Source organism: Cryptomeria japonica, chromosome 10 (genome assembly GCF_030272615.1).
Source record: "Cryptomeria japonica chromosome 10, Sugi_1.0, whole genome shotgun sequence".
NCBI classification, from domain to species: domain Eukaryota; kingdom Viridiplantae; phylum Streptophyta; class Pinopsida; order Cupressales; family Cupressaceae; genus Cryptomeria; species Cryptomeria japonica.
This window is the reverse complement of record NC_081414.1, coordinates 543,623,389-543,649,418: the sequence shown is the minus strand read 5'-3', so window position 1 is coordinate 543,649,418 and position 26,030 is coordinate 543,623,389. Positions and strand designations below refer to the sequence as shown.

Below are 26,030 nucleotides of genomic sequence, written 5' to 3'. Positions count from 1 at the left end.
TGATGCCTTACTTCTACAAAATTTTGCAATATGTCCAATCTTGTTACAAGCATAACAAGTCACATTATTTTTCTGAATAGCTTTTCCATATCCTATGCCGGTATGTGTTCTGCATTGATTAGATAAGTGTCCAAATCTTCCACAAACATAACATCTTACATTCATTCTACAGTTTTCTGAATTATGACCAATTTTGTTGCATTTAGAACATTGACCAGTGGGTGTATTAGTGTTCTGATAGTTTCTAAATCTACACTGATTTGCTCTATGACCATACTTGTTACAGTTAAAGCATTTCCCATTAAATTTGTATGCATTAGGTTGTCTTACCGGTTTACTGTGATCATGATTGTTTGCAGTACCGGAGCTTTCACCATCTTCAAAGCCAAGACCATTAGTGTTTCCATTAGGTTTCTGATTTTTCAGCATGTCATCAAGTTCTTCTGAACTTTTCTTGAATTTCTCTTTGTGTTGATTTGCAGTAGCCAACTCATTTTCCAAGAAATCCTTCCGTCTCATGAGTTCAGTTTTATCATATTCCAAGTGAATCAGATCTGTCTTCAACATATCATTTTCATGACTGAGTCTTAGATTTTTTGTTCCAACATCATTGATTCTCCTAGTCAAGTCATCTTCATTCTTCTTTCTGTCTTCAATGTCTTTACAAAATCTCAGTCATATCTTGCATCTCATTCCTCAAGGTCATATTCTCTTGCTTCATCTTGCTTACAAGATCATTAAGAGTTTCCTTTTCATCATCATCATTTTGTATCTTCTCATGAAGTTCTATTCTTTTGTTTCTAGCAATAGTGAGATTTCCTTGAAGTCCTTGAATGATTTCCTGTGCAGCCTTCAGATCATCTTCAAGTTTGATATTCTTCAACTTTTCTACATCATAATCTGCAAGAGTTGTTTCCAATTGCTTTCTCAAGTTTTCCATCTGTACCGGTGTCAGAATCTCCCTCAAGCTGTTAGGCTTTTGAAAATAGAGGACCAGGCTCTGATACCAATTGTTAGGATTCCCAAAGATACTGAGAGGGGGGATGAATCAGTATCTTGTCGGTAAACAGATTTTCTGACCTTATTAAATAAATTGCATTCCAGAACAGTGTGCCGATAAACAAGAATTAATGCAGTAAATATGAACAATAAGCACAACATAGAAAGCACACCATCACACAAGATTTTTAATGAGGAAACCCGGTGTGGGAAAAACCTCGGTGGGATTTGTGACCCACAATATTCACTCACTGGCCAATGAATGGATATTACTTACAATAGGGGCCTGCACATGCAGGAAGGCCAACTGCCTAAGCTCACTGCTTAATTACAAAAAGCAAGTCTCACTGACTTACAAAATGGATTATGCAAATCAAATATAATGTACTGCTTTAGTTCAGCATCTGCTATGCCAGGTTCAGTACCGGTTTAAGCTCATACAGTAACCATAAACCTTACTCCAAAATCTGCCTTAATATTCGCATATTTCTTTTGCAATAATCTAACCATGTTCGCATCCTAAATGATCTCCAAGATCTCATACTTATATATGAGTCTTATTACAATACGCCTTGTCAGCTTACAAAAAGATATTTCAATTAAATACAAAATGCAATATTCAAAATCATGTCGGCTGGGGTGCCGGTAATCATCTTTGCCGCTGCTGGTAAACTATCTGCCGGTGTAGAGTCTGTCGATGCCAGTGTGATAGGATTGCAAGGTTGCCATCAATGACAATACCTTCAATCACCTACAATTTCTCATTGGAGTGTGCAATGCCAGCAAATTCATCTCACCAAAGGCCGACATCGAGGAGATTTGGAATCCCGAAATGCAAATAGGACCGGAGGGACCTATCTTGGGGCCACCCTAAGAGGGGGGGACAGGGGCGTATCTTGGGGTCCGGACAGGGTCCTGAGGCCATCTCAGGGCTTTAACAAGGAGAGGTTCGAGATGAAAATGCAGAGAGAAGTCTCAGTTGGGAAGGAAGATGTTGTCACCAAGGTGAGGACCTCAAATGTGGTTAAAATTGCTAGGGTCGCAATTTTATGACACTACATTTAGCCCCCACTTTAGCGGGAGTACGACTTACGCCAATACTATCGGTAAAGTAGAAGAAATAGAGATGAAGATGAGAGATGCGGTGTTGGCATATGGACACTCCAATGAGACATTGTGTGTGATTAAAGGTTTTGTCATTGATGGCAACCTTGTAATCCTATGGCACCGGCAAGACATCATACCGGCAAAGCATTACACAAGCAAGACAGTGCACCGGCATCAACAAGATCACTCTACACCGGCACCGGCACAGAAGAAAAGATGTATACTGGCATAGAGGCCGGCAGAATTTTTGATATGTAATATTTTGATTATTATTGTAAGCCGACTTGGCAAATTGTAAAATGACTCTTGTATATAAAAGAGATCATTGTAGACATTTAGAAGAGTAAGGAAGCGAGCATAAAGAAAATTATTAGGCAGACCTAATGTGCGAATTATAGGTCAAGGGTATATGTAAAGAACAGAGTTAGAACCGGTACTGAATCTGGCATTGGAGATGCTATTGTAAAGCAATACAAGTCTTTGGATTAGTATAATCCTCATTGTAAGTCAGTGTGACTTCTCATTGAGCAGTGAGCTCTAGGCAGTTGGCCTTCCTGCATGTGCAGGCCCTTATTGTAAGTAATATTCTCTTATTGGCCAGTAAGTGAATATTGTGGGTCACAAATCCCACCGAGGTTTTTCCCACACCAGGTTTCCTCGTTAAACATCTTGTGTTATGGTGTTCTTTTCATGTGGATGTTTCTGATTCTGTTTATTGCATTAATTCTTGCATACCGGTATACTGCTAGTTTATGTTCTGCATGTTTTAACTTAAGAAATACTACTCACCGGTTAGATACTGATTCACCCCCCCCCCCCTCTCAGTATCTGTGGGAATCCTAACAATTGGTATCAGAGTCTGGTCCTCTATTTTCAGAAGCCTAACAGCTTGAGGAAGATCTTGACACCGGTAAAGATGGAAAATCTGATGAAGCAACTTGAAGGAGCTCTTACTGACTATGATGCAGAGAAGTTGAAAAATATCAAATTAGAAGATGATTTAAGAGCAGCTCGGGATATCATTCAGGCACTTCAAGAAAATCTTACTGTTACAAGAAATAAGAGGAGAACTTTGTGAAAAATTGCAAAATGAGAATGATGAAAAGGAATCACTTAATGATATGATAAGCAAGTTGAAACAAGAGATCATGACAACAAAAAATGAAATGCAAGATATGACTATGAGATTTTGCAAAGAAATTGAGGACAGAAAGAAGAATGAAGAAGAATTGACCAGAAGACTAAGTGATGCAGTAAATGAGAACACAAGACTTAGCTATGAAAATGACATGTTGAAAATAGATCTGATGCATACTCAGAATGACTCAAATGAACTAATGAGACAAAAAAAAATCTTGGAAAGGGAATTGGAAATTGCAAATCAACATAAAGGAAAATTCAAGAAAAGCTCAAAAGAACTTGGTACCTTATTGAAGAATCAAAAACCTAAAGGTGACACTTCTGGAATTGGCTTTGAAGTTGGAGAAAGCTCCAGTACTGCAAATACTCAGGATCACAGCAAACCAGTACGACCACCTAATGCTTATAAATTCAATGGAAAATGCTTTAACTGTAATAAATATGGTCATAGGGCAAATGAATGTAGATCTAGGAATTATCAGAATATCAATCCACCCACCGATCAATGTTTCAAATGCAACAAAGTTGGTTATAACTCTGAAAACTGCAGAATGAATGTGAGATGTTATGTTTGTGGAAGATTTGGACATCTATCTAATCAATGCAGAACACAAACCGGCATAGGTTATGGGAAAGTTATTCAGAAAAATAATGTAACTTGTTATGCATGTAACAAGATTGGGCATATTGCTAAATTTTGTAGAAGTAAAGGTACACCGGTAGACAACAAAAGTGCTAGCTTGAAAGGTAAAGAAAAAGTTGAAGAGGTTAAGCAAGAATTCTCAAAGCAATTGATTAGAAAAGCTGATCTAAATATTGGGAATACTCCTCCACCGGTAGAACCAACAAACGCTTCACCGGCAGGACAGAGTGATGCTTCACCGGCAAGACAGAGTGATGCTTCACCGGCAAGACAGAGCAGTGCTCCACCGACAGGAAGTTCTTCATCTAATTGAAGAAAATTTTCTTGAGGGTTTGGCAATCTAATGACACATGTGCTATTATTCCCTCGGTTAGAGATAAGAAGTTGAAAATCACTTATTACAGGCAAACAATGTTAAGTGAATACTTAACCGGCATGCAATTAATGTGGTAGATAGCGAAAAAGACTTTATAAAATAAGGTTTTGCCTCCATTTCATTTCACCGTGATTTCAAACTTTCAGAGAGCCCGAAGATTCCGAGCTAAGGCATTTCGAGCAAGAGCAAGCACACTCCAAGCAATCATCCATCAAAGACAGAAAAAGGTATTTAATCATGGCATCCACCTCTACAATTGAATACATAGCGAACCCTACTGTTGTGGAAGTAATTAAAAGACCTAGGCTCGTATTTCAGTTGGTCCCCGAAATAGCAAAGAAGGATGATACCTTAGGTGCATTTTCTCAAATCCCTAAAGGTGTTGTATATGCTGAAGACCCTAGAATGTATATTCACTGCAATATTGAAGAGTTAGGAAACGAAGAAATCAAAACCATGTATAAAACCGAGATATGTGATGATACCGGCAATGTTAAAACTGAACACAAGGTTATTGAAACCCTAGGATTCACAGAAATCCTTAGCATTCCTGAATTTCCTAAGGATGTAATTAGGATAGTGTTAAGCAGAGTTCATGGAGAATTTTTCTGGTTAGACGCAATTCATAAGATCACCAAGGAAGCGGTAAAGGCTGTCACAGGGTTACCGGCCACAGGTAGAAGACCAGACAAAAACAAGAAAGTTTCAAATGATTTAGTCATAGACCTAACAGGTGCAACATTTGATAAAAGATCTCTAAGGGTTAACGATGTAAAGGATACAAATGTGAGATTCTTAAGTATGATATTAAGTTACAAAGCCACTCATGCCAATAAACTTAACTCAGTTTCAAGTTTATGCATTAAGAGTGCTTATGATATGGTAACAGACAATGCAAAAATTGACATCTGTGAATGGTTAAAGGATGAACTGATAGACAACCTTGGAAAGATAAAGAAGGATAAGAAAGGAACTTTCAGATTTGGAAATCTGTTAGTATGTCTAATGCTTCATATAACAAAACAGGTTCCCGGTATAGGCTATAAAGAACTAGGATATGACATACCGGTAGGAAAGCAACTGACAGAACTGTTCAATACCATGGGTGAGAACAAGGAAAACAACATTCATGACTTTTTCCAAGCACTAAAGACAAAAATGAAGAAAAGGACAAGGTTATCTCAGAAAATTGTAGATAAATACAAAGATGATATATGCTTTGTTATTAAAAAGGATGAAATATGGATGGAAGCAGTCATCCCAAAGACAATCTGGGTAACAGAAATGGGCTATGAGACAGATGACCACATAGTTGAAACTTATGCCAAAGCACTTCTGGAAGCCCCCAATGAACCTAAGGAGGAAGTATTTGGTAGTGCTGAAACAATAGAAAAACAAATACAGTCCAAGAAAAGAGTGAAGAAGGTAGAGGCATTTGTGAGAAAAGGATCCAGACAAGCAAAAGCCATTAAGGAAGATGTATTAAAGAAAACCGGCATAACTGAAGATGAGTTGGCAGCCCCACAACCTGAAGCTCATCTATCACCGGTAGGTACTTCTTCGGAAGGAGACATGCCAGCAACCTTTAAAAGAGTTGTTAGGAAAAGAGATCCCTCACCGGCAACCACTCCTTCACCTAGAAGGACAAGGCAGAAGCAACAAGCTGTGAGATCTCCGGTCAAAAAGGTCACACCTAAAAAGAAGCTGACTCCTAAGAAAAAGAAAAAGACAAAAACTGACTTGGCACCTCTAGACATTTTGTTAAATGAGATCACAAAGGAAGGAAAACTGAAAAACATAGGGAAAATTTATGACACCCTATCTGCTGATGAGAAAGGGCAAGTTGAGGAGAGTGTACTACTGCATATGGACATGTTCAAAAAGTTTTTGATGGAAGTCATAAATGAAATTCCTGATGATTTATACAAAAGACTTGAGGCCAGAAGGCAAGGGATAATTGAATTAGACAAGAAAATAAAAATAGAAAAACTACTTGCTGTATATCCGGTAAACTCCCCAAAGGAAATTGATGATCTGATAGCTCAGGCAAACCGGACAGTTTTCTCCACTGCACACCGGCATATTTCACTAATGGCAGGAAGAGTTACAGAAGTTTCAGAGGAAACAGAAGATGGTTGGGACATATTTTTGGTTGAAAAAGAAAAACAAGAAGAATACAGGAATCCCAAGCCTATTAAGGTATATCAGAAGGATAAGGACAAAGGGAAAGGCAAAATTGGTGGACCTCCAAGCATAAAGGTTAAAGACAACCTACCTCCACCTGTAAAAAATTACAACCCCTAAAAACCAACCGGCAGCTGAAAGCATGGATGTAGAGGATAGCAATCCAAATCCTGAAGTCCTATACACTGTAAATGTTGATACCCAAAAGATCAACATAGCAGTTGATAAAGATACAACTGAAAAATCAGATATGGCTAAAGAGCCTCCGGTAACAGGAGATACAGAGCAACCGGCAGAGGATACAGGGAAAAAGATGGAATCTGAGGCACAAACAGAGAAACCAATAGAGCTAAAGGCTCCGAAACAGGCTCACAAGGAAACAATGCCACCGGTAAGCAATGAAGCAGGAAAACCAGTGCTAAAGGAAATGCAGACACAAACTGACCTGCCAGAGGTCAATACAAGCATGGTCACTTCCACCGGTACTCAGTTTGTTGGGTCATCATCAAAGACAACAAATGTGACTGAGGTATTACTTGAATCCATTAAGAAAATAACTGACTACAGTTCACAAGCTTACAAAGCAATAGATGATTCAATACCAATTTTGAAAATAATTGCTCCTGATTGTAATATAGATAATAAAGATTCTTTAGGACAGTTGGATACATTATGTAAATACATTTCTGGAAATATTGAGAAAATAAAAGAAGAATCTGTATAGGACATGGTAGAAAAGGAGAAACAGAAATTTTTTGAAGAAGAAATAAAGAAGTGTAATAGAGACTTTGACACACTTCTACCAGAACTGTGTAGTTTGTTAAAAGAGTATAAAAACCTGTATAAAGACACATGCAAAACAAACTTCCTGACTGTAGATATTGACAAGAAAATAAGCAAGACACAGGAAGAGATAAACAAGCTTACAGACAATTTTGTCAACTCACCGGACTCACTATCTGTTTTTGAAGATAAGTTAGCAAATTTTGAGGAAGAATTGCTTAAACAGGAAAGAGAGAAAGAGACAATAATAAACAAGGCAAAACACTTGAGATCTAAACTGAGTCCAAGATTGGACTATCTAGCATCTCTGCGGAAGGAAATCTCAAAGGCATTAGCACAGGGAAGTAAAACACCGGCAGAACAATTGCAGCATCTCACCGGTACTGTGAAGAGGACTAAAACAGCAATAAAAGATAGCAAAAAGTTTATGGATAGTATAAACTTAATTTTGGGCGATCTTTTTCAGATAATAACTACCCAACTACAAGGTTGAGGATATGGACAAGTATAACTACAAACTCTACTAACATCTTGACAACCTTTGTCATTGATGCCAAAGGGGGAGTAGTAGGATGAGAAAGTTCAAAGACAGGAATCATATGCTCAAGGGGAGCCCTTCATATTTTTGGTAAATTTTTTGGACTACACATTTTGGACACTTTTTGAAATTTCTCATGAGTGTTGCCATCAATGCCAAAGGGGGAGATTGTTGGCATATGGACACTCCAATGAGACATTGTGTGTGATTGAAGGTTTTGTCATTGATGGCAACCTTGCAATCCTATGGCACCGGCAAGACATCATACCGGCAAAGCATTACACAAGCAAGACAATGCACCGGCATCAACAAGATCACTCTACACCGGCACCGGCACAGAAGAAAAGATGTATACCGGCATAGAGGCCGACAGGATTTTTGATATGTAATATTTTGATTATTATTGTAAGCCGACTTGGCAAATTGTAAAATGACTCTTGTATATAAAAGAGATCATTGTAGACATTTAGAAGAGTAAGGAAGCAAGCATAAAGAAAATTATTAGACAGACCTAATGTGCGAATTATAGGTCAAGGGTATATGTAAAGAACAAAGTTAGAACCAGTACTGAATCTGGCATTGGAGATGCTATTGTAAAGCAATACAAGTCTTTGGATTAGTATAATCCTCATTGTAAGTCAGTGTGACTTCTCATTGAGCAGTGAGCTCTAGGCAGTTGGCCTTCCTGCATGTGCAGGCCCCTATTGTAAATAATATTCTCTTATTGGCCAGTAACTGAATATTGTGGGTCACAAATCCCACCGAGGTTTTTCCCACGCCAGGTTTCCTCGTTAAACATCTTGTGTTATGGTGTTCTTTTCATGTGGATGTTTCTAATTCTGTTTATTGCATTAATTCTTGCATACCGGTATACTGCTAGTTTATGTTCTGCATGTTTTAACTTAAGAAATACTACTCACCGGTTAGATACTGATTCACCCCCCCCCCTCTCAGTATCTGTGGGAATCCTAACATGCGGAGCAATACCACAAGGAGTATAAGACGTCACTAATCTTGAGGAACAAAAGCCCCCAATCCTAGGATCTTAACTCACTCAAACATATGCAAGAGCACACAAAACAAAAAGGAACAAGACGCTCAAAACAAAAACAAAGTGCAAAAGACACACAACAAAAACAAGACAAGACAACAAACCAACTAGCCGAAGAGACCTCGATACTTAGATGTCTCAACAACTAATCAGGACAGAAAGACCAATGCCATCACACAAACACAAGTGATCACATAAAAGAGCAAAGCTGACATCATCCATGAGCCATCAATAGCAAAACTATGGGTTCATGAGAGGAAGGAGAGAGAGGACATGAATACACACTTTGGTGATCCATGTGAAGAAAGGCGAACAAGAGAGAAACCATGGACATCTCGCCTCTAAAACTAGGTGATCCATGGAGAGAAGGACATGGAAACTTAGCCACCAGAGTCTGTCTAGGTGATCCATGTAAGGGAGGAGAGTGGGAACACTGTTAGTTCCACCCAACCTCAAGCACGTGTGTGTGCAAGTGAGGTTCAAAGCGCCTCATAGGAGCCTATGCCCGAGTACACTACAACCTGTATAGAATGTATAGTACAAGTGTAAAGAAAGGCGTGATATCTCGCTCTAAGAGTTTGTGCTCTGGTTCCGAGAATAATCACCCTACATAAGAGAAAAGTGGCATCATCTCGCTCTAAGAGTCTGTGCTCTAGTTCCGAGAATGACCCACTGTACAAGGAAAAAGTGATGATATCTCGCTCTAAGAGTCTGTGCTCTGGTTCCAAGAATGACCCACTGTACAAGGAAAAAGAAGCGTCATCTCGCTCTAAGAGTTTGTGCTCTGGTTCCGAGAATGACCCACTGTACAAGAGAAAAGTGATGACATCTTGCTCTACGAGGCTGCCCTCTGGTTCCAAGAATGTCCCACTGTACAATGCATGAGAGAAGTATGGTACAAAGGAGCAGTGTGGGTGCCCCCCCCTTAAGATGTCAACATAGGTTGATGTTGATATCTTAAGAATAGTAGAAAAAGGATACCTACCTTTATCACAAAGAAGATATCTGTTATGCAACAATGCCATAAATCCAAGCAAGAGAGGGAATACTCTTCAAGCAAGGATAAGATAGTTGAAAAGAAATATCTTGTTGTAAGTGTAAAGGAGATCCTTGGAGGAGAAGAGATCTTTGTTCAAAAGACATCTACCCCCAAGAGAAGTTGTCTTAGACAAATATAACATCTTCTAGAACGAAGCGCAGAAGAGAACAAGAATTCAATCCTTCCTCCTATTGCTAGGTGAAAGGGATGAAGGATGACTCACTTTTATCCCAATGGGGATAGGTGAATTTATTATAGATGTACATTACCAAGTGTGAAAGAGATTTTAGTCAAGGACTTACACCTCTTGTATAAGAGAGAACCCTTGAGTGAACAACAAGAATTCCATACAAGGAATGACATCAAGTAATAAAACTCACACCATCCAAAACATAGGAAAGAGTGGATCCTTAGAGATGGAGAGAGAGCGGGATCATTGCCCCCCAAGCTAAGGGACAATGAGAAGAGCTTACACAATCTTCTAGAGAGAGATTAAACATAAGCAAATGCACAAATTACTTTCATGAATGCATGGAAGGAAAGACATTAGTATATGTAAAATACATGTCTCAAGAAGTGGTAATCTTCAAATAGGAAGAGAGAAAAAGCATCACATATTCCCCAAGGGGGATTAATCAGAAAAACATACCATTGTAAGAAATGATAATCACATATGAAAAATGCAGCCCCTAAAGGAAACAGTGATACAAGAGATAAAAAGAAAGAAAGAGAAAGGAGTGAAAATCCTTGCTCCCCAAGTGAGGAGGACAAAGAGAAACATTACACGTCTTCTAATGGTGAGTATTGGCAAGTGATATGCCTTCCTAGTGGAACAAATCCTTGCAAGGAAGGGATACATCTCAAGAGATCATTCCATGCCAAGGGGCATATCCAACTTGCGAATAATCGAGACCATAGAAGAGGTAAGGTTTTCAAGAGAATGAAGGAAAGAGAAAAAGTGCACTACTCATTAAAGAAACTACCCTCAAGCAAAGAGGAAAACCCAAGAACAATTATATGCTCACATAAGAATGATTCTTATGCAAGAAAAGAGATCTAATAATGTATAATGTGCCAAGATAGAGATGAATATATAGAAAGAATGAAGAGAAATGAATTTCATGTTGCTGCCCCAAAGTATGTAAAGTTGAAACAACACCACCACAAATGATAAAAAAAATCCCCAGCTAAGTTGACTATTTATGTGATAAGGGTGAGGAGCAACAGGAAGAGAAAAGAAGTGCTAAGGCACTATTTTGATGTCAAGGAAGACAGCTAAATCTATTGTAAGAGAAATTCGTGCAAGATCATATTGCTTTTGAACAAATTTCTTAAATGCATAACATTTCCCAAGAGAATGTGAATGTGAATCATGAAAAATGCAATATTCAATACCTTTCATTGGCTTAAGATTCTTGTTTTTATTTTGAGGAGGAAAGGAAATGTTCCTATCATATTTCAATTTCCAATAGATTCTTGCAGCTAGTCTTTCAGGATGATAGATATCATCTTGACATAAAGGAGAAGAATTATTAGAAGGAGGAGGTTTATCATCCACAATTCTAATTTTGCCACTATCGATGCCATCTTGAATAGATTTTTGAAAATCAGGGCAATCATCAGCATTATGGTCATGGGTTTGATGAAATGAACAAAAAGGACATTTTGAAGAAGAAGCATTCTTGCGGGCTCTTTTGATTTGTTGCCTTTTAAGATAATTTTCAAAATTTTGGAGCCTAAGGAGTTCATCCGTAGAAAGAAGAGCATTATTTCCTAGGCCTTTTGTACTAGTTTGTGTAGGAAGGTTTATAGGGACACGAATTCTTTGCTCAAATTTCCCAATTCCTTGTCCTTTAAAATCTTGTTTTGTGATTATATGAAAGCCACGACTATAAGAATGTTGTAATTGACTAGATGGAGGAATAGGATCATGAATTTTTTGGAAATCTAATGTATAAGGGGGAAGAAAAGGATTTGTAGATGGAGTATCATGTGAAATGACAATCTCCTTTCCTTTATCAAGCTTATCCTTTGTGGAGGATTGGGGATGAACATCTTCATCATCTAGAAGCTCATTTTTAGTTATTTCTATGCGAGGGGAAAGATCATGAATAAAATGCATGACATCATCCTCCCTACATAGACTTTGATGTTGAAGATAGGTCTTAGGAGAATAAGGGGGATCTAAAGATGTAAGAATGTTAATGTTTTGATTTTGCCCCCCTTGCTCAAGGGTATGTGTAGAAGAGGATGAGTCCTTGTCACTTTCCAATGCTTGCACTTGTTTATAGAGAGCATTGGTTAAAGCATTAGGTCTCATCTCATCCACACAAGATACCCTAGGAGAGGTACAAGGGTTAGGATCTTTAGGTTTAGGATCTACAAAATCTTTAAGGTGATTAACATAGGAAATGCATTTTGCTAACAATATCACCATAATGCAACATAAATGATACATGAAAGCTTGGTGATCTAATTAAAAAGGAAATAATTTGGAAAGCCTAACAACACAATATGACCAAGTGCTATGAATGAAGAGAAGCAACGGGAAATGAAAGAAACCCTTATCCGACACATGATTGTAGTAAATATATGTGAAAAACAATGTAATCATATGTGAAAGAGAAAGTAAATCCAATTTATTAATTGCCATTGAAAGTCTCTTAATTAAAATCTTAATTTGCTGAAAAGAAGATCTAAAATTAGGACCTTTGTATGAAAATTAATTTAAAATTTGAATTTGATGAAATTTGAATTTGTGTTCGACCTTAGGAGGTGTTAAAATTAATAAAGTATCCCAATTTTCTGGATTTAAGCAGAAAAATACAGTCAATTCAGTCTCCCGAAATTTCAGGAAAAAAAGCCAGGGACCGTGCTGAAAGTGCACACGGTCTGACCAACTTTTTTCGAAATTTTCAGGGATTATAGATTTTATAATTTTAATGCAGAATCCAAAAAAACAACTGATTTGGAAATGTCTAGATCGGTCAAATTGGCAGTCAAAGGTCGAAAATAAAAGGATTTTAAAAATTAGGGTTTTGTTGTTGAACCACTGAATTTTCAGAATAAAAATGCAGATTTGAATTGCAATTTTGAAATAGAAAATAGATCTGAAACAAGCAATTAAAATTGTGCACTTCACAAGCTTAATTTCCTCAAAACGAAAAATTAGGGTTTCGATGGAATTAACCTCTAAAATTTGCAAATAGATCAAACTTGGAAATGAAATTTTGAAATTCAAATTGCACTTAATCAAATCTAATAATGAGAATTCAGAATTAATGTGCAAGACGTTGAGTTCACCAAAATGTAAAGTGGAAAACTAGATCCTAGTGACTCCCCCACTAGGAGAGAGAAAGGAAGTCACTAGGATGATTTTCGCTTGGAGGAACTTTACATTCAAAAGAGGGGCTTGAAACCACTAGATCCAAATCCAAGGGAAACAAGGATGTGAATTCCAAGTGGATTGCAAGGGTTGAAATGTGATTTACCCTCTTTTGTAAATGAGAAAGTTGACTTGTTGACTATGTAGGAAAGAGAGATAAAATGAGCGAATGAGGAGCTACCGGTTTTGGATCGCGTTGTAAATTTGGATCTGAGATATTTAGACTGATACGGATCTGCCCTACAAATTGGAGAAAATTCGTCAGGACTGTGTTGAAAGTGCACACGATCCTCCACAAAATCCGCGAAATGAAAAGGGTTCCTCCGCCTCTATAAATGGAGTCCAGATCTAAACATATAGTTGCGCACCTGTAACCTACACACAGAAAAGGAGGGAAGAGGGGTTGTGGATAGGGGTTTGCCTCAGCCAAACCTCGGTCGAGCAATTAACCTTGAAAGAAAGTAATTGCAAATGCTTGAATGTATACCTTGTAGATCTGCAATTTGTTGATGATGGTTGCTTTGCTTCTTGAATGTAATCACAAATGTTGCATGAAATGGCATGTAACGTGACAAAACCCTAACACACACATATGCTTGCAAATGAATGTTGTAAATGTTGCTCCAATGGATGAGTGAAGAAGACACATAAAGAAGAAGACTTGATGGATGCTTGAAGACTTGAATGCTTGAACTTCGCCTATCGTGTATTTTGTGTATATTCTCCCCCTTGCAAATCAGAAGACCAATTCCCTTCTATACATGCCTCGGAGAATTAATTCATCTCACCAAAGGCCGACATCGAGGAGATTTGGAATCCCGAAATGCAGATAGGACCAGAGGGACCTATCTTGGGGCCACCCTAAGAGGGGGGAACAGGGGCGCCACGCCCCTATCCTAGGGAGGACAAGGGCGCCACGCCCCTGTCCTCCCCTATCTTGGGGTCCAAACAAGGTCCTGAGGCCATCTCAGGGCTTAAACAAGGAGAGGTTCAAGGTGAAAATGCAGAGAGAAGTCTTAGTTGGGAAGTGTTGTGACGTTTTCACACATCGTCCCATTGCAAATGGGGATCCCCTACTTTTTAGGCCCTCCCGGTCTTTTGGCTTGCGTTTTTGGGGTCTTTTCACAGCAGTCTCGTCAGTCTCTCTGCATTGCAGTCGTTCGAGGGTCATTTGGGTTTAATCTGCTTTTCGTTTGAGCGAGTTTGGTAAAGTCTAGGGCCTATTTTGTCCATTTTTAAGGTTTCTGCCTTCTGTCCTAGATTTTAGGGGTTTTTGTTAGGGTTTTGAAAAAACTGAACATACGACTGAAATTAGGACCCTTCAAGGAACCTCCTAGTAAAATTTGAGCCAAAACGGAGCAACTTTCTATTTTTATAAAGTTCCTAGTTTTTAGGGATTTTACTGAGTCTCGGATTGGTCTAATTTTGCCAAAAATTAAACTTACTATTTTTAGTAAGTTTCTATTTATAGTAAGTCATTCCTGCATCCTGTTTTAGGCTCTAACTCTGACATTTTGGAAAGTTTCTATTTCGGGAAAGTCTATTTGTGGCAGGATCAGGCTAGCAGACAGCGAAGAATCAACATGCACAACCACTTCTAAATCTGGAAAGTTGAAAGCAGACAGGCAAGGGTCTAAAATGGCTAAGTATGAGAATCATCCCTGAAATGGAAGGCACAAAATTGTTCTAAGTCTGGAAAATCCACCTTCAAACTCCCAAAGTGGCATCTCAGCACAGACAGTGGTCAAAATTTGGCTGTTTGGATCTTCTATTCCAGAAGATTAAAGCAAGCATGATCATCCAAGTCCAGAAATTCACATCAATCCACCAATGTCATCCTGATCCGAAAATGGCCTGAAATTTGACTAAGTCTGGAAATTTGGAAGATCTTCCAAAATCCAGAATTTGCATTATGATTCCTATGGACCTGAAACCACTCTCAAACATCCTGACAATATATATGAAATATAACTTAAAGTATAAGAAAGGAAAAAGACATATTGAAGATGCCACTTATACTTAAATGTTATATTTCATATATATATCCTGACGAAGAGCCTGAAATGATGGAAAAATCCATGAATCCATGAACGTGGTGAAAATGCGCCCAAGACTGGGTTGGGGCACTGAATTGAAGATGCCATTCACAAGTGCAATAATCCACCTCTCCATGGACAGAGCCAAAATGCGCCCAGGTCTGGGCTGGGGCGTTGAATTGAAGATGCCATTCACAAGTGCAATAATCCACCTCTCCATGGACAAAGCCAAAATGCGCCCAAGTTAGGGCTGGGGTGCTAAAACCAAGAATGAATTCACAAGTGCAATAATACACTTCTCCATGGACAGAGCCAAAATGCGCCCAGGTCTGGGCTAGGGCGCTGAATTCATGAAGTCATTCACAAGTGCAATAATCCACCTCTCCATGGACAGAGCCAAAATGCGCCCAGGTCTAGGCTGGGATGCTGAATTCCTGAAGTCATTCACAAGTGCAAAAATCCACCAGTCCATGGACATGGCCAAAATGCACTCAGGTATGAGCTGGGGCGCTGAATCCAAGAAGCCATTCACAGAAAGGAAATTCATGAATCCTTGGCATGGTGAAAATTCACCCAAGCTAAAAAAATTGAAATTTTGCCTAAGGCATGGAATCCAAGGAGTCAAGGAAGAATAAAACGTAGAATTCCTCTCGAGCGAATTTTCGAATATGCTATTTTTAGACACCAAATCTTGACCAAGTGTGGAAAATTTTATAGATTCGGAATCGGGGTGAAATTCTTCATCCAATGAACCTGGCTCCTAAATTTTAGGAGGATCCCTAAAAAATAGGGATGTTGAAAAGGAGACATGGACAATTCACAAAACAATAAATTCCTTCCTCGGGAGGAATTTCTGCCCCGGCCTTGTGGAGGGTGCCAGAATGAACAGTGCAGAAAGAGATGAATTCCTTTATCCAGGAAGAATTGCACCCAAGAAGAAGAAATTCCAGGAGAGGTGAAAATTTGGCTAAGTAATGGAAATTCCTTCCTTCAGGACATAATTCCAGGAAAGGTGAAAAATTGACTAAGTGTTGGAAATTCCTTCCTTCATGACAGAGTTCCTGAAAAAGGTGAAAATTTGGCTAAGTGTTGGAAATTCCTTCCTTCGGGACAAAATTCCGAGCAAGGAAGAAATCACACCCAAGGATGAATTGAACATAAAAATTTCTAAGGCAAGGAAGGAATCAGGGATGAACTGAACAAGAAATTTCCCCCCAAGGAAAAATTTGAAAAATCCATTCTTGGGCATCAAATCACATCCAAATTTCAAAATTTTTACAGATTTGGATTTGTAGGAGAATTTTCTCTCTCCTGGACCGTGGAACCCTAATTTGGAAATTTTCCTAAAAAATAGGAAATGTGCAGAATTGATGAAAAACCTTCTTCAAGCAAGGAAAGTTGAGGAGACTTCAAGAAAATTCTTCCTGAATCGAATTTTCCCTCTCCAACAATTCCAAATGTGCAGTAGCGGATATACGACGGCAGAGTCCATTTGCATGGCGAGGATCTATTGAACGCATGGCAGTATGGTGGCGCATTCATTGCCGGAATATTTGACCAAATGGCAACCTGGTCATTGCATGTTGAATTTATGGTAGATTCCTTTTGCATGCAGCCGCCACATGTGGAAATGATGGAGCATTTATGACATAATGGGGTGATTTTTGCATGGATGAATATTCAACACATGTTGGGCGAATTTGAAGGAGGTGGTGCATTTAATGTGCAGTGGATGCTATTTTGGGTACTTTTGAATTAATTGTATATGGGCCTGATGGGTTATTAATTGGAGATTCCCACCTTGTTGCATCATGTGTGGAGAATCTTTTAGGGAAAACCCTAATTAGGGTTTGCATGTAATCATGGCCCGAGGCCTATATAAAGGGGTGACCCCCTCATTTGTCAAGAGAGGGAGCTTTGTATGAAATTGTTGCGATAAGTTTTTGAGAAAATAATAGTGAAACATTGTTCTCTGATGGTGTCCACTTGAGTTATTTTTTCAAAACTTGCATGGTTTCACCTTCCTCACTTAGATTAGAAGTAGTAAAGTGCTTTGATTTCAATGGAGAATGTAATGGTGTCTGATGAATTTCCATGGTTCATACTTTTTGTATCTTGCTGATTGTAAGTTGCAGTGTAAAGTTAGCCTGAGCCACTGAACTTGTGCTAAGTTCAGTTGTGGACAGTCGTTTGGATTGCGCCATTTTGGGTATTCAAATGCACTTTCTCAATTTGAAAATCCTTCAATATCCTCAAAAGATTGCACCGGTTCTTGCGGAGTTGTAGTTGAACTTGGCGAAGCAGAGCTTGGTTTATTTGAAATTTGTCCACCAGAGCACTATTCATTGTTATCACTGCCCTTAGGAGTAGATTTAGATCCTTCTACCCCTTTCCCTTTTTACTTTCAGTTCATTTTAGTCCATTCGAAGCAGCAGCATCGCAGAATTGCCATATCCGATGATGGAGTTCCAGCCACAACAAAGAGGTGAAGGAATGATGCAAACGTAAGGCCCCTTGGATTACCAGCAATCACATCAACCAACTGAGTCACGTCCATAGCATAAAGGAACCTTGGAGTCGATTGTTTGAACTTCTTGCAATCTTAGCATGCAATCGTACTTTGATCAAGAGAGAGTGAAGTGACCGTTAGGCAACTTTATTCTGTGTTAGACGCTGTCATAAAAAACACGTCAACAGGAAGGAAGATGATGTTGCCAAGGTGAGGACCTCAAATGTGGTTAAAATTGCTAGGGTCGCAATTTTATGACACTACAATGAGGAAGGAGCATTTGGTGATGGATGACAACATGGGGATGTGTTCTAGCAAACCTCTAAAGAGGTGTTGTGATGCTAATCCTTGTATGATTGTGTGTGGTGTTCACATAGATTATATCAATCTCTTGTTGAGAGTTAGTGTGGAAAGCATTCAATCAGCAGTTTTCCATTTCAAACAATTCTTCTAAGAGAGCTAACTCCAAGGCTCATTGACTTTGGTTTTTCTTGTATTTGTTCCAAGATGCGTGCTTGCTCTTGGCTAACCGCTTCAAAATTTGGTTTAAGTCATCCTAAACTCATTCAAGATAGACTCTACCCAGTCATGTCTAATCCCAAGACACATGAGCCTATTATGTGGGAGAGAGAAGAGATAGGTAAGACACGCTTTAGTATGCTAGTTTGAGCTTTCGTTTTTTACTTGTACAATTATTTTTCTTGACTTTACTGATTGTGTTGATTGTGTTTGCTTGATTGCTGTGTTTTTTTGTCATCTTGACTTGTTTGCAAGGACTTTGTTGTTTGTTTATTTTCTAAGGTTTGGGCATTGAAGCCTAAAAATGCATGGACCTAAGAATTGAGTTGATGTTTTCTTTTGAGTTTCAGTTTTTTATTGAATTTTAACTGGCAAAATGAATGATCGTGATCTAAACTAAATGCTGGATTGTATTATTTCAATGCAAGAAATGAATGCTTAACTTATATTTTTGTGTTTCTTCCAAATAAACAAAGTGATCTAATTAACTATCAAACCAAAGAATTGACCAAAGGGAGCTACATTGATTTCATGAAAGTAAAAACCAACAAGCTAAACTTTTGCTCTTTTAAGTTTTCTACGTGATTTGGAAATGGTTTTGTGTATTTTTTAACTTTGTCTTGTTTTGCATTTGCTTGGATGAAGAAAATACTATCAAAATGAAAGTAGAATTTGCAATTCAAATTACATTAATCTAATGAAAATAAAGAGATTCTATCTAACTAAATACTAATCTGAGAAGCTTATGTGGTGGTCAAGGGTGGTAGTGGTCTCTGTTTTTGTGTATGGTCCTGCAAAGCCCTAATTTTTTGTGGTTGTCTTGGTCTTTGTTACTATGTGATGGCCCTAATTGTATCAAACTACTGTGAAGACAATTATTTTTTGGATTAATATAATACATACAACCCTGGTTTGCTCTTACGAATCAAAAAAAAGAAATGTTAATCCGAGAAGCAACAATGAAATGTTACAGATCCAGGCAAAATGAAGAATTGATTAACTATTCTACTTCCTATTCTACCCTAATCTTTTGGAAATAAACTATTCTACTTGCTATTCTACTTCAATCTTTTAAGAATAAACTATTCTAACAGTTTGTAAACAGATATTGAAACCTCACACCTAGGATATTGGTAACGCGAGATGCTGCTGTAAAGATTTGTGGAATGTGTGTTCTCGGTGGTCCAGTTTCTGCATTCCTCTCTCCTCCCCAATCTAGGGTACTCCGCTTGATGGAAGAAGCAAAGGGGATGGGAAAACTAAACTCAAATGGAAATGATTGGGAATACTGTAGCTATTGTCCTAGGAGCTTGGAAGCTTCAAAAAAGTGAATAGAAGAGCCTAGGGGCTGTATAGAGCATATGAGTTGTAGGCATGACTTGGATGTTTGCTTAGGAACATCCAGAATTGTCTTTCAAACCTGCTACAATGAATGTGAAAGAGAAGGTAAAAACTCAACCAAAACAACAAAAAACTCTTTGTGAATCCATTTGAGGTAGTATAAATAGGTTCAGATTCACAATTAGGGGGATGGAATTGAAGGATTAACAAAGGTATGGTCTATACTAAATTGGGATTGAGTTCACGGCCGAAATTGGATGCAAAATGAACAGAATTCAGAGTTTTGATGCACCAAATAGATTGATGAAATTACTTGTTTTGCCAGTGGCAAATTGCCTAGGCAACTTATATAAGTTGTTGGGGTGAGTTGAGGGTGAAACGGATGATTCTGTCATTTGAAAACCAAAAATAAGGTTTTCACAAGGCGTAAGGAATATGTAAGCAAGGCAAAAGGTCAGCAAACATGAGAAAGGGCAAGAAAAGGTCCGAGGAGCTGACCAAACACTTCCATCAAGACTAGAAAAGCTAAGAGTGATTTTCATTCATGCCTTATGGGTTGTGTGTTGAACTGTTGAATCATCATTGGACTACCATGAATGCCAGTACAATTTTGAACACTTAGGTCCCAAGAAAAATTGAGTATCTGTAATGTCCCCACTTTGAAATAAAAGTTGATGGTAAATATAAAGAATAAAATTAAAATTCAAAAGAATAAAATTAACATTAAAATGAAAATATAAAAGAATATAAATAATTTAATTAAAATTTAATTAAGTTAATGAATGGTCAAAAGGCATGAAATGACAAGTTGTGACTCTCCCAAATATGAGGTATAAAAGGGAGATGAGAACTCATTTGAAGGCGGGGAGAATTTGGAAATGAAAGTGCAAATCTGATTTAAATAAGTGCAGATCTGATTGTGAAAGGTTGTGTCCCTTTCAAAGGACAGAAATAATGAAGAGTTGAACTCTTTCAAAGGGTACTAATGGTGAAAGGGTGTGTCTCTTGCCAAAGGGCATACATGATGAAGAGGTGTGACCTCTCCCTCACATTGAAAGATATAAAGGAAAGGAATCAAAAGCATCTAGGGAGATCACCATTGATCAGATCAGAACAGAACTGTTATTAAGTTACAGGCAGTAACATCCTTGTTCTTGGTGTTAACATTAATCCATCAATAAGATAGAGATACAAAAAGGATTGAGTGTTATCACAGACGAAAACAATATACGGGAAAGAAAGATAAGAAAAAGGAAGTAAGTAAGAAGGGAGAACCTACGTCCTGCCACAAATATACTCAGCCGACATTCAAATCGGTAAGAATTCTGTGAAATACATATGGCAAACTATGGATGCAATGTATGGTAATCAGTACCATGATAATAACTGTATGTTTTACAGTGCTAATACGTTGCATATCTATGACCAATACTGATAACTTCCTGCCCATTTGATTGATCAATGTTTATGTATTTGATCTTTGACACTGCTGAACATTGTCCCTAGAGGGAGAACCGCTATTAAGGCACCCTCTCAGATAGAGGAAGGACCACTGTAAGGCACCCTCTCAGATAGAGGGAGAACCGTTATTAAGGCACCCTCACAAAATGACTTGATTAAGGAGAACCGTTGCTAAGGCACCCTATCAAGGCAATTAAGATTCTTGTAGTTATGACCCAGAACTTCTGATTTCTACATTACAGTGCTGTTTGCAAAATTATTTAAGTTTCATTATAGTAATTCTTTGAATTATAGTTTTTCCTAATTCAGAGATCATAGTTAATATTTCTATTTTTCCTTATTTATATCATCATAACTGAATTATAAATGACAACCATTCATATATTTTATTTAGAAGGTTATCCTCTAAGTTGTGTTGCAGGTTATCCCTGCCAAGGAGGTAAGGAGATTCCCTTCCTAAAACCCTCTTGATAGCTGAAAAATTGTAATATAGGGCAGAATAGAGTAATTTAGGAAAAGGGACATTACAGTATCTCCGTCTCCTTGAGCTCAGGAAATGATATTGTTAACTTATGAATTATCTCTAGGAGAAATGGTTGCACTGAGAAGGCCCCTATTTCGAGTCTAGTTGCTACACACCCATTTGTATCTTTCTGTTTTCTTTCTTAAAACTTAAGGCTATTACAATTGCATTGTTAGAGCTTTTGAGATTCAAGCTGTTACCTGCTCTAGTTTGCTATATCCTCTTAATATGCCTTCAACACCTGTGCGTAGGTTGCACCCACACTTGATTCTAGGATGTGATTAGCAACAGTTTTCCAATTATATTTTTCAATATTTTATTATTTTGTACACATCCAATCAGATACTATGCATACTGCCGTAACCTTGATTCCTAAATTTGAGATTCCCCCACATCCCGTTCTTCATAATATTCTACAACTTAAATGCAGCAGTCTTTCCATGGTTTGGCATTTTCAATGATTTCGTTTGGAATATTCAAGTTTAGTTGGTAAAAGGCAACGCTTAAACGTATACCCTGAACTGGTTGGGTGCCCACATTATAGCATGCACTTGTGAAATTTGTATCCACCCTCAAACCCCCGAGTCACTGCTAATCCTAGTGATCCAGGCAATTTTCAAATGACCTCCAGATACTCTCTAATGATTGAAGAAATGCACCTCTATTAGCATTCCATGAACAGCAAAATACTACATTAGGAAAAACTACAATTTCGTTGGCCGAAAGTAAGGCATATCCATCTATTCATTGGGGCAATGATCAGCAGAGATCATTGCTTTTTGGCTATAGTAATTGACAGAAATAGTGTAGTTCACCAATTTTCATGGATTCAGCTGTTTGAGAGTCTTTCTATTTAGTAATTCATGGACTGAAGTTTGAGCTGTTCAATAATTTTTTCGGTTTGGTAAATTGGTAAACATTCACACCCATTGGCAAGTGCAGTATCAGGCTTAGAATACGATTTGGAATTTGGATAACAACCCCCATCAAGATGGTTTTATTCTCTCCGGGATTTGCCCCCACTTTGTCCAGTTTATAATGCCTGATTTATCGGCACTTATTCTGCTTAGGATGTACCCGATTCTCCCAGGTTTTGGCCCAAATTATCAGTCATTTTAACAGGAATGCGAGCCTATCCAGATATTTTAAGGTGGATGGTAAGCCAAGCCAGACTGTGAACCTGGCCAATACCATGTCATTGTTTCACCTTATTATTAGACCACAAAGTGTTTGAATGTTGGAACATACCATTCTGAATTTTTTTTTCCGTGCCCATTACTACTTGTAAGTACTTAATTCTTATTATAGATATTCACAATTCATTGAATACACTTTTCCTAGCTAAACAAGACGTTACAAAAAACAATATTCAATCAAACCAAAAATCATTAACAGGTATGGGAGGCAGGGAAGGATTTAATATTACGTGATTGTTTCTCCCCTGTCCGAAACAACAAAATTATTCCTGGTGAAGAACGACAAAACCTCTCCAGCGATTTGATTTGGTGTCTTCCCATCTTCCTTAGAAATCAAAAATGTCTTCTGCACAATCTGCCCATATATATGCATGATACACAATACCCACCAAAATAAGTTTTAAATAACTCATAATTCCTTAATAATGATATACTGTAACTTCAATAATGAAAGGGAGAAAACTACATAGCACGCAATACCCATCAAAATTGAGTTACATATAAATTTGAAATTTTCAATACAAAGATTATTCACGGCAATTTCCATTGTGAAAAGAATACATATGCATACCACAGAGTAACCATCAAAATCGACTTTCAACTAACTCAGTATTCATCATAAATTCATAAAATGATTCATTGCAGAAAAAAAAATGCATACCACATAATGCCCATCAAATTCGTCATAAAAATATCGACTGCAATTTACGGAAAAAAAGAAAACTACTAATAATTAAAAACAAGCAAGTACCTTGGACTTTGTAGAACGTTTGATGAGAGACCAGAGACCAGGCACAGAAATCAAAAAGAGACCCAATGAAGTATAGTAACTAGCTGTAGAATACCCACTGTTTTCTGAGAGTGTAAAAAGTGGGGTGATGTCAGTCGTCAATGCATTGAGCTTGCATGGTCTGCAGCGTTTTTTGCGTTTTGAGACTGTGAAATTTGAGATGGAGCAATTGAATGAGGATTTGAAGCAAGAATATGGAATTTTTATCCGCGAATTGGGAGTGTGACTGAAAGAAATGGGAAGAGCAGACAGGGTCGAAATGTACAGAGATGACGAGGTTTTAGCCATTGATAAACTTCAACCCAATACAACTTCAGGCATTACTTGTCCCTCTTCTTTTCTATTGCGAAGAAAGGAGAGGACGAAATTAGATGGCAACTAATTTATGATGGAAACGAGATTTAATTTTTCAAATTAGCGAAGTATGTTTGCTTGCCAAATCTCGGTCAGATTGTGTGACGATGAAATGACATAATGTTTAGGATCAGCTGCTCATCAAAGCTGGGTTTTGAAGTTTGAAGAATTCTAGTCTCCCATCTGTAAATTTAATGTCATCGATTTGGCATGGCTTCTTAATATGTGGTTGTTGTTATTATATTAAAAGCAGCCAAATCAAGGGGCTGATTCAAGGACAGCAACCCCCTTAATTTTACCCTATCAAAAATAATTATCATTCTATGTATGTTCACCAGATATATATAAAAGTCTTAATAAACATTTCAAGCATTTGTCACGCAGGGCAATAGGTAGATAAGTTCAAACATAAACAAAAATTAAAACTAGAAGCCCAGAAGCTATAGGTAGATAAGTTCAAACATAAACAGAAATTAAAACTAGAAGCCCAGAGGCTACTAGGGCCGAACAAAAAACCCGAGGTCCGAGACATAGGAGCGAACTAATTCTCTTTTCCATGGCTCCTCTTGGGGAGGAGCTCCCTAGCTCATTCCTTGGTGAGGAATTTGAAGAGGGCCCTGTAGTCATTATCCTCCTTGCCTTTGCCTTTATTAGTACTTTCTTGCAGAAGACACAAAGTGGTCGTCGAGCAATGCATAACATTAGCTTGTTTTCCATGGCCTCCATTTTGCTGGTGATTTCCTACAAATTATCAAACAAACCCTCCACTTTCTTACCCAACTCCGTCAGGTTGTTGTCCTCTTCCTCATTTATCCTGCCCACTTCCTCCATCACCATCATCTTATCGTACCTGAGGGTTGGGAAGGGGGAGTTTGTCTGGGATTTGGGGTCGGCCTCCGGACTCATGGAATTTTGTGGGCTCTCAGAAGCGTGGGTGGAGCTAACAAAGTGGGGGGTCGAGGTAGACTGAAACAGGGCCACATTCTTAGAGGGGATGGAATTCTCAGTTTCATGGGATGAGGAGGGGTCTCTTAAGGATTTCTCAAGGGGTTTGGAGGCCAATCTCACGAAACGGCGAGGGGCGTTGGCTTCATTAGTAATCTCCACATCAGAATCAATCTCTTGAATTATAACTTTCTTTGGGGTTCTAGCCTCCTCATGGTGGCGCTTTTTGTTCTTCTTATTTCAAGAGCCAATTTCAGGCTTGTTTCATGTCATTTTTAGTTGCAAATGACATAAGAGCATGAGGCTACCTAAGATGGAAGAAGTTTGTGTTAGGGTGCATCTATATATGTATATGATTGTTAGTTTATTTATAGGTGGAGAGTAATGTTTTCTTCTCATTTATTAATTTGCTTTTAAAATTATATGAAAAATTTTATTATATGTTTTATTTTGTTTTTTGATTGACCAATATTTTCTCTTAGGGTGTTTATTTTTTTCATTAAAAAAATCAAGTATTGGGATGAATTTCTAATGTTTTATGGATTATGATATTGATTTTTATTTTATATTAATTTTTATTCTTACTTTTGAGAAAAAAATAGATTCTATGTAAGGACACTTTCATTATTATTATTATTATATTGTGATCGATACCAAATTATTATTAAAATATGATTATATTATTATGTTTTCTTAATACCAAGTTGTTGTTATTATTATTATTATATTTTATATTATATAATAATATATTCCTCAACTTTATTTATATTAATATAAAAGTTTACATATTTGCAATAGAAAATGAGAGAAAATAGGCCAAATTTGACAAAATTATCAAAATAAGGAAGTTACATTTTTTTTTGGTTGAGATTCTCTTGGCTGGCTCATAAATCAACATTTTTGACAACAAAACTTCACCATTTGCTTCCAAATCAAGATAAGGCTTAAATCTTGTTGCAACCATTGAACATAGGCATGCCAATCACTCATCTCAATCAACTTTGGCCAAACATCTTCATTTGGAGTTTCAATATACCTGAAATATGAAGTAGTTATTGCAAATCTGAAATAGTAGTTGTTTCAATATATTATTATGTTTTCTTAATACCAT

General features: G+C 37.7%; 1 protein-coding gene across 1 annotated transcript in view; it reads right to left on the bottom strand.

Annotated features, from left to right (window-relative positions):
- Window positions 1-24,181, bottom strand: part of LOC131060774 (protein COFACTOR ASSEMBLY OF COMPLEX C SUBUNIT B CCB1, chloroplastic) — a 59,751-nt gene extending 35,570 nt beyond the window's left edge. The window contains exons 1-2 of the mRNA XM_057994161.2: window positions 23,582-24,181; window positions 23,061-23,185 (exon numbers count right to left, since the gene is read on the bottom strand). Of these exons, the coding sequence (XP_057850144.2) occupies window positions 23,061-23,185; window positions 23,582-23,908 (452 nt within the window). The 5' untranslated portion in view covers window positions 23,909-24,181. The remainder of the gene's footprint in view (window positions 1-23,060; window positions 23,186-23,581) is intronic.
- Between the last annotated feature and the right edge of the window lie 1,849 nt (window positions 24,182-26,030).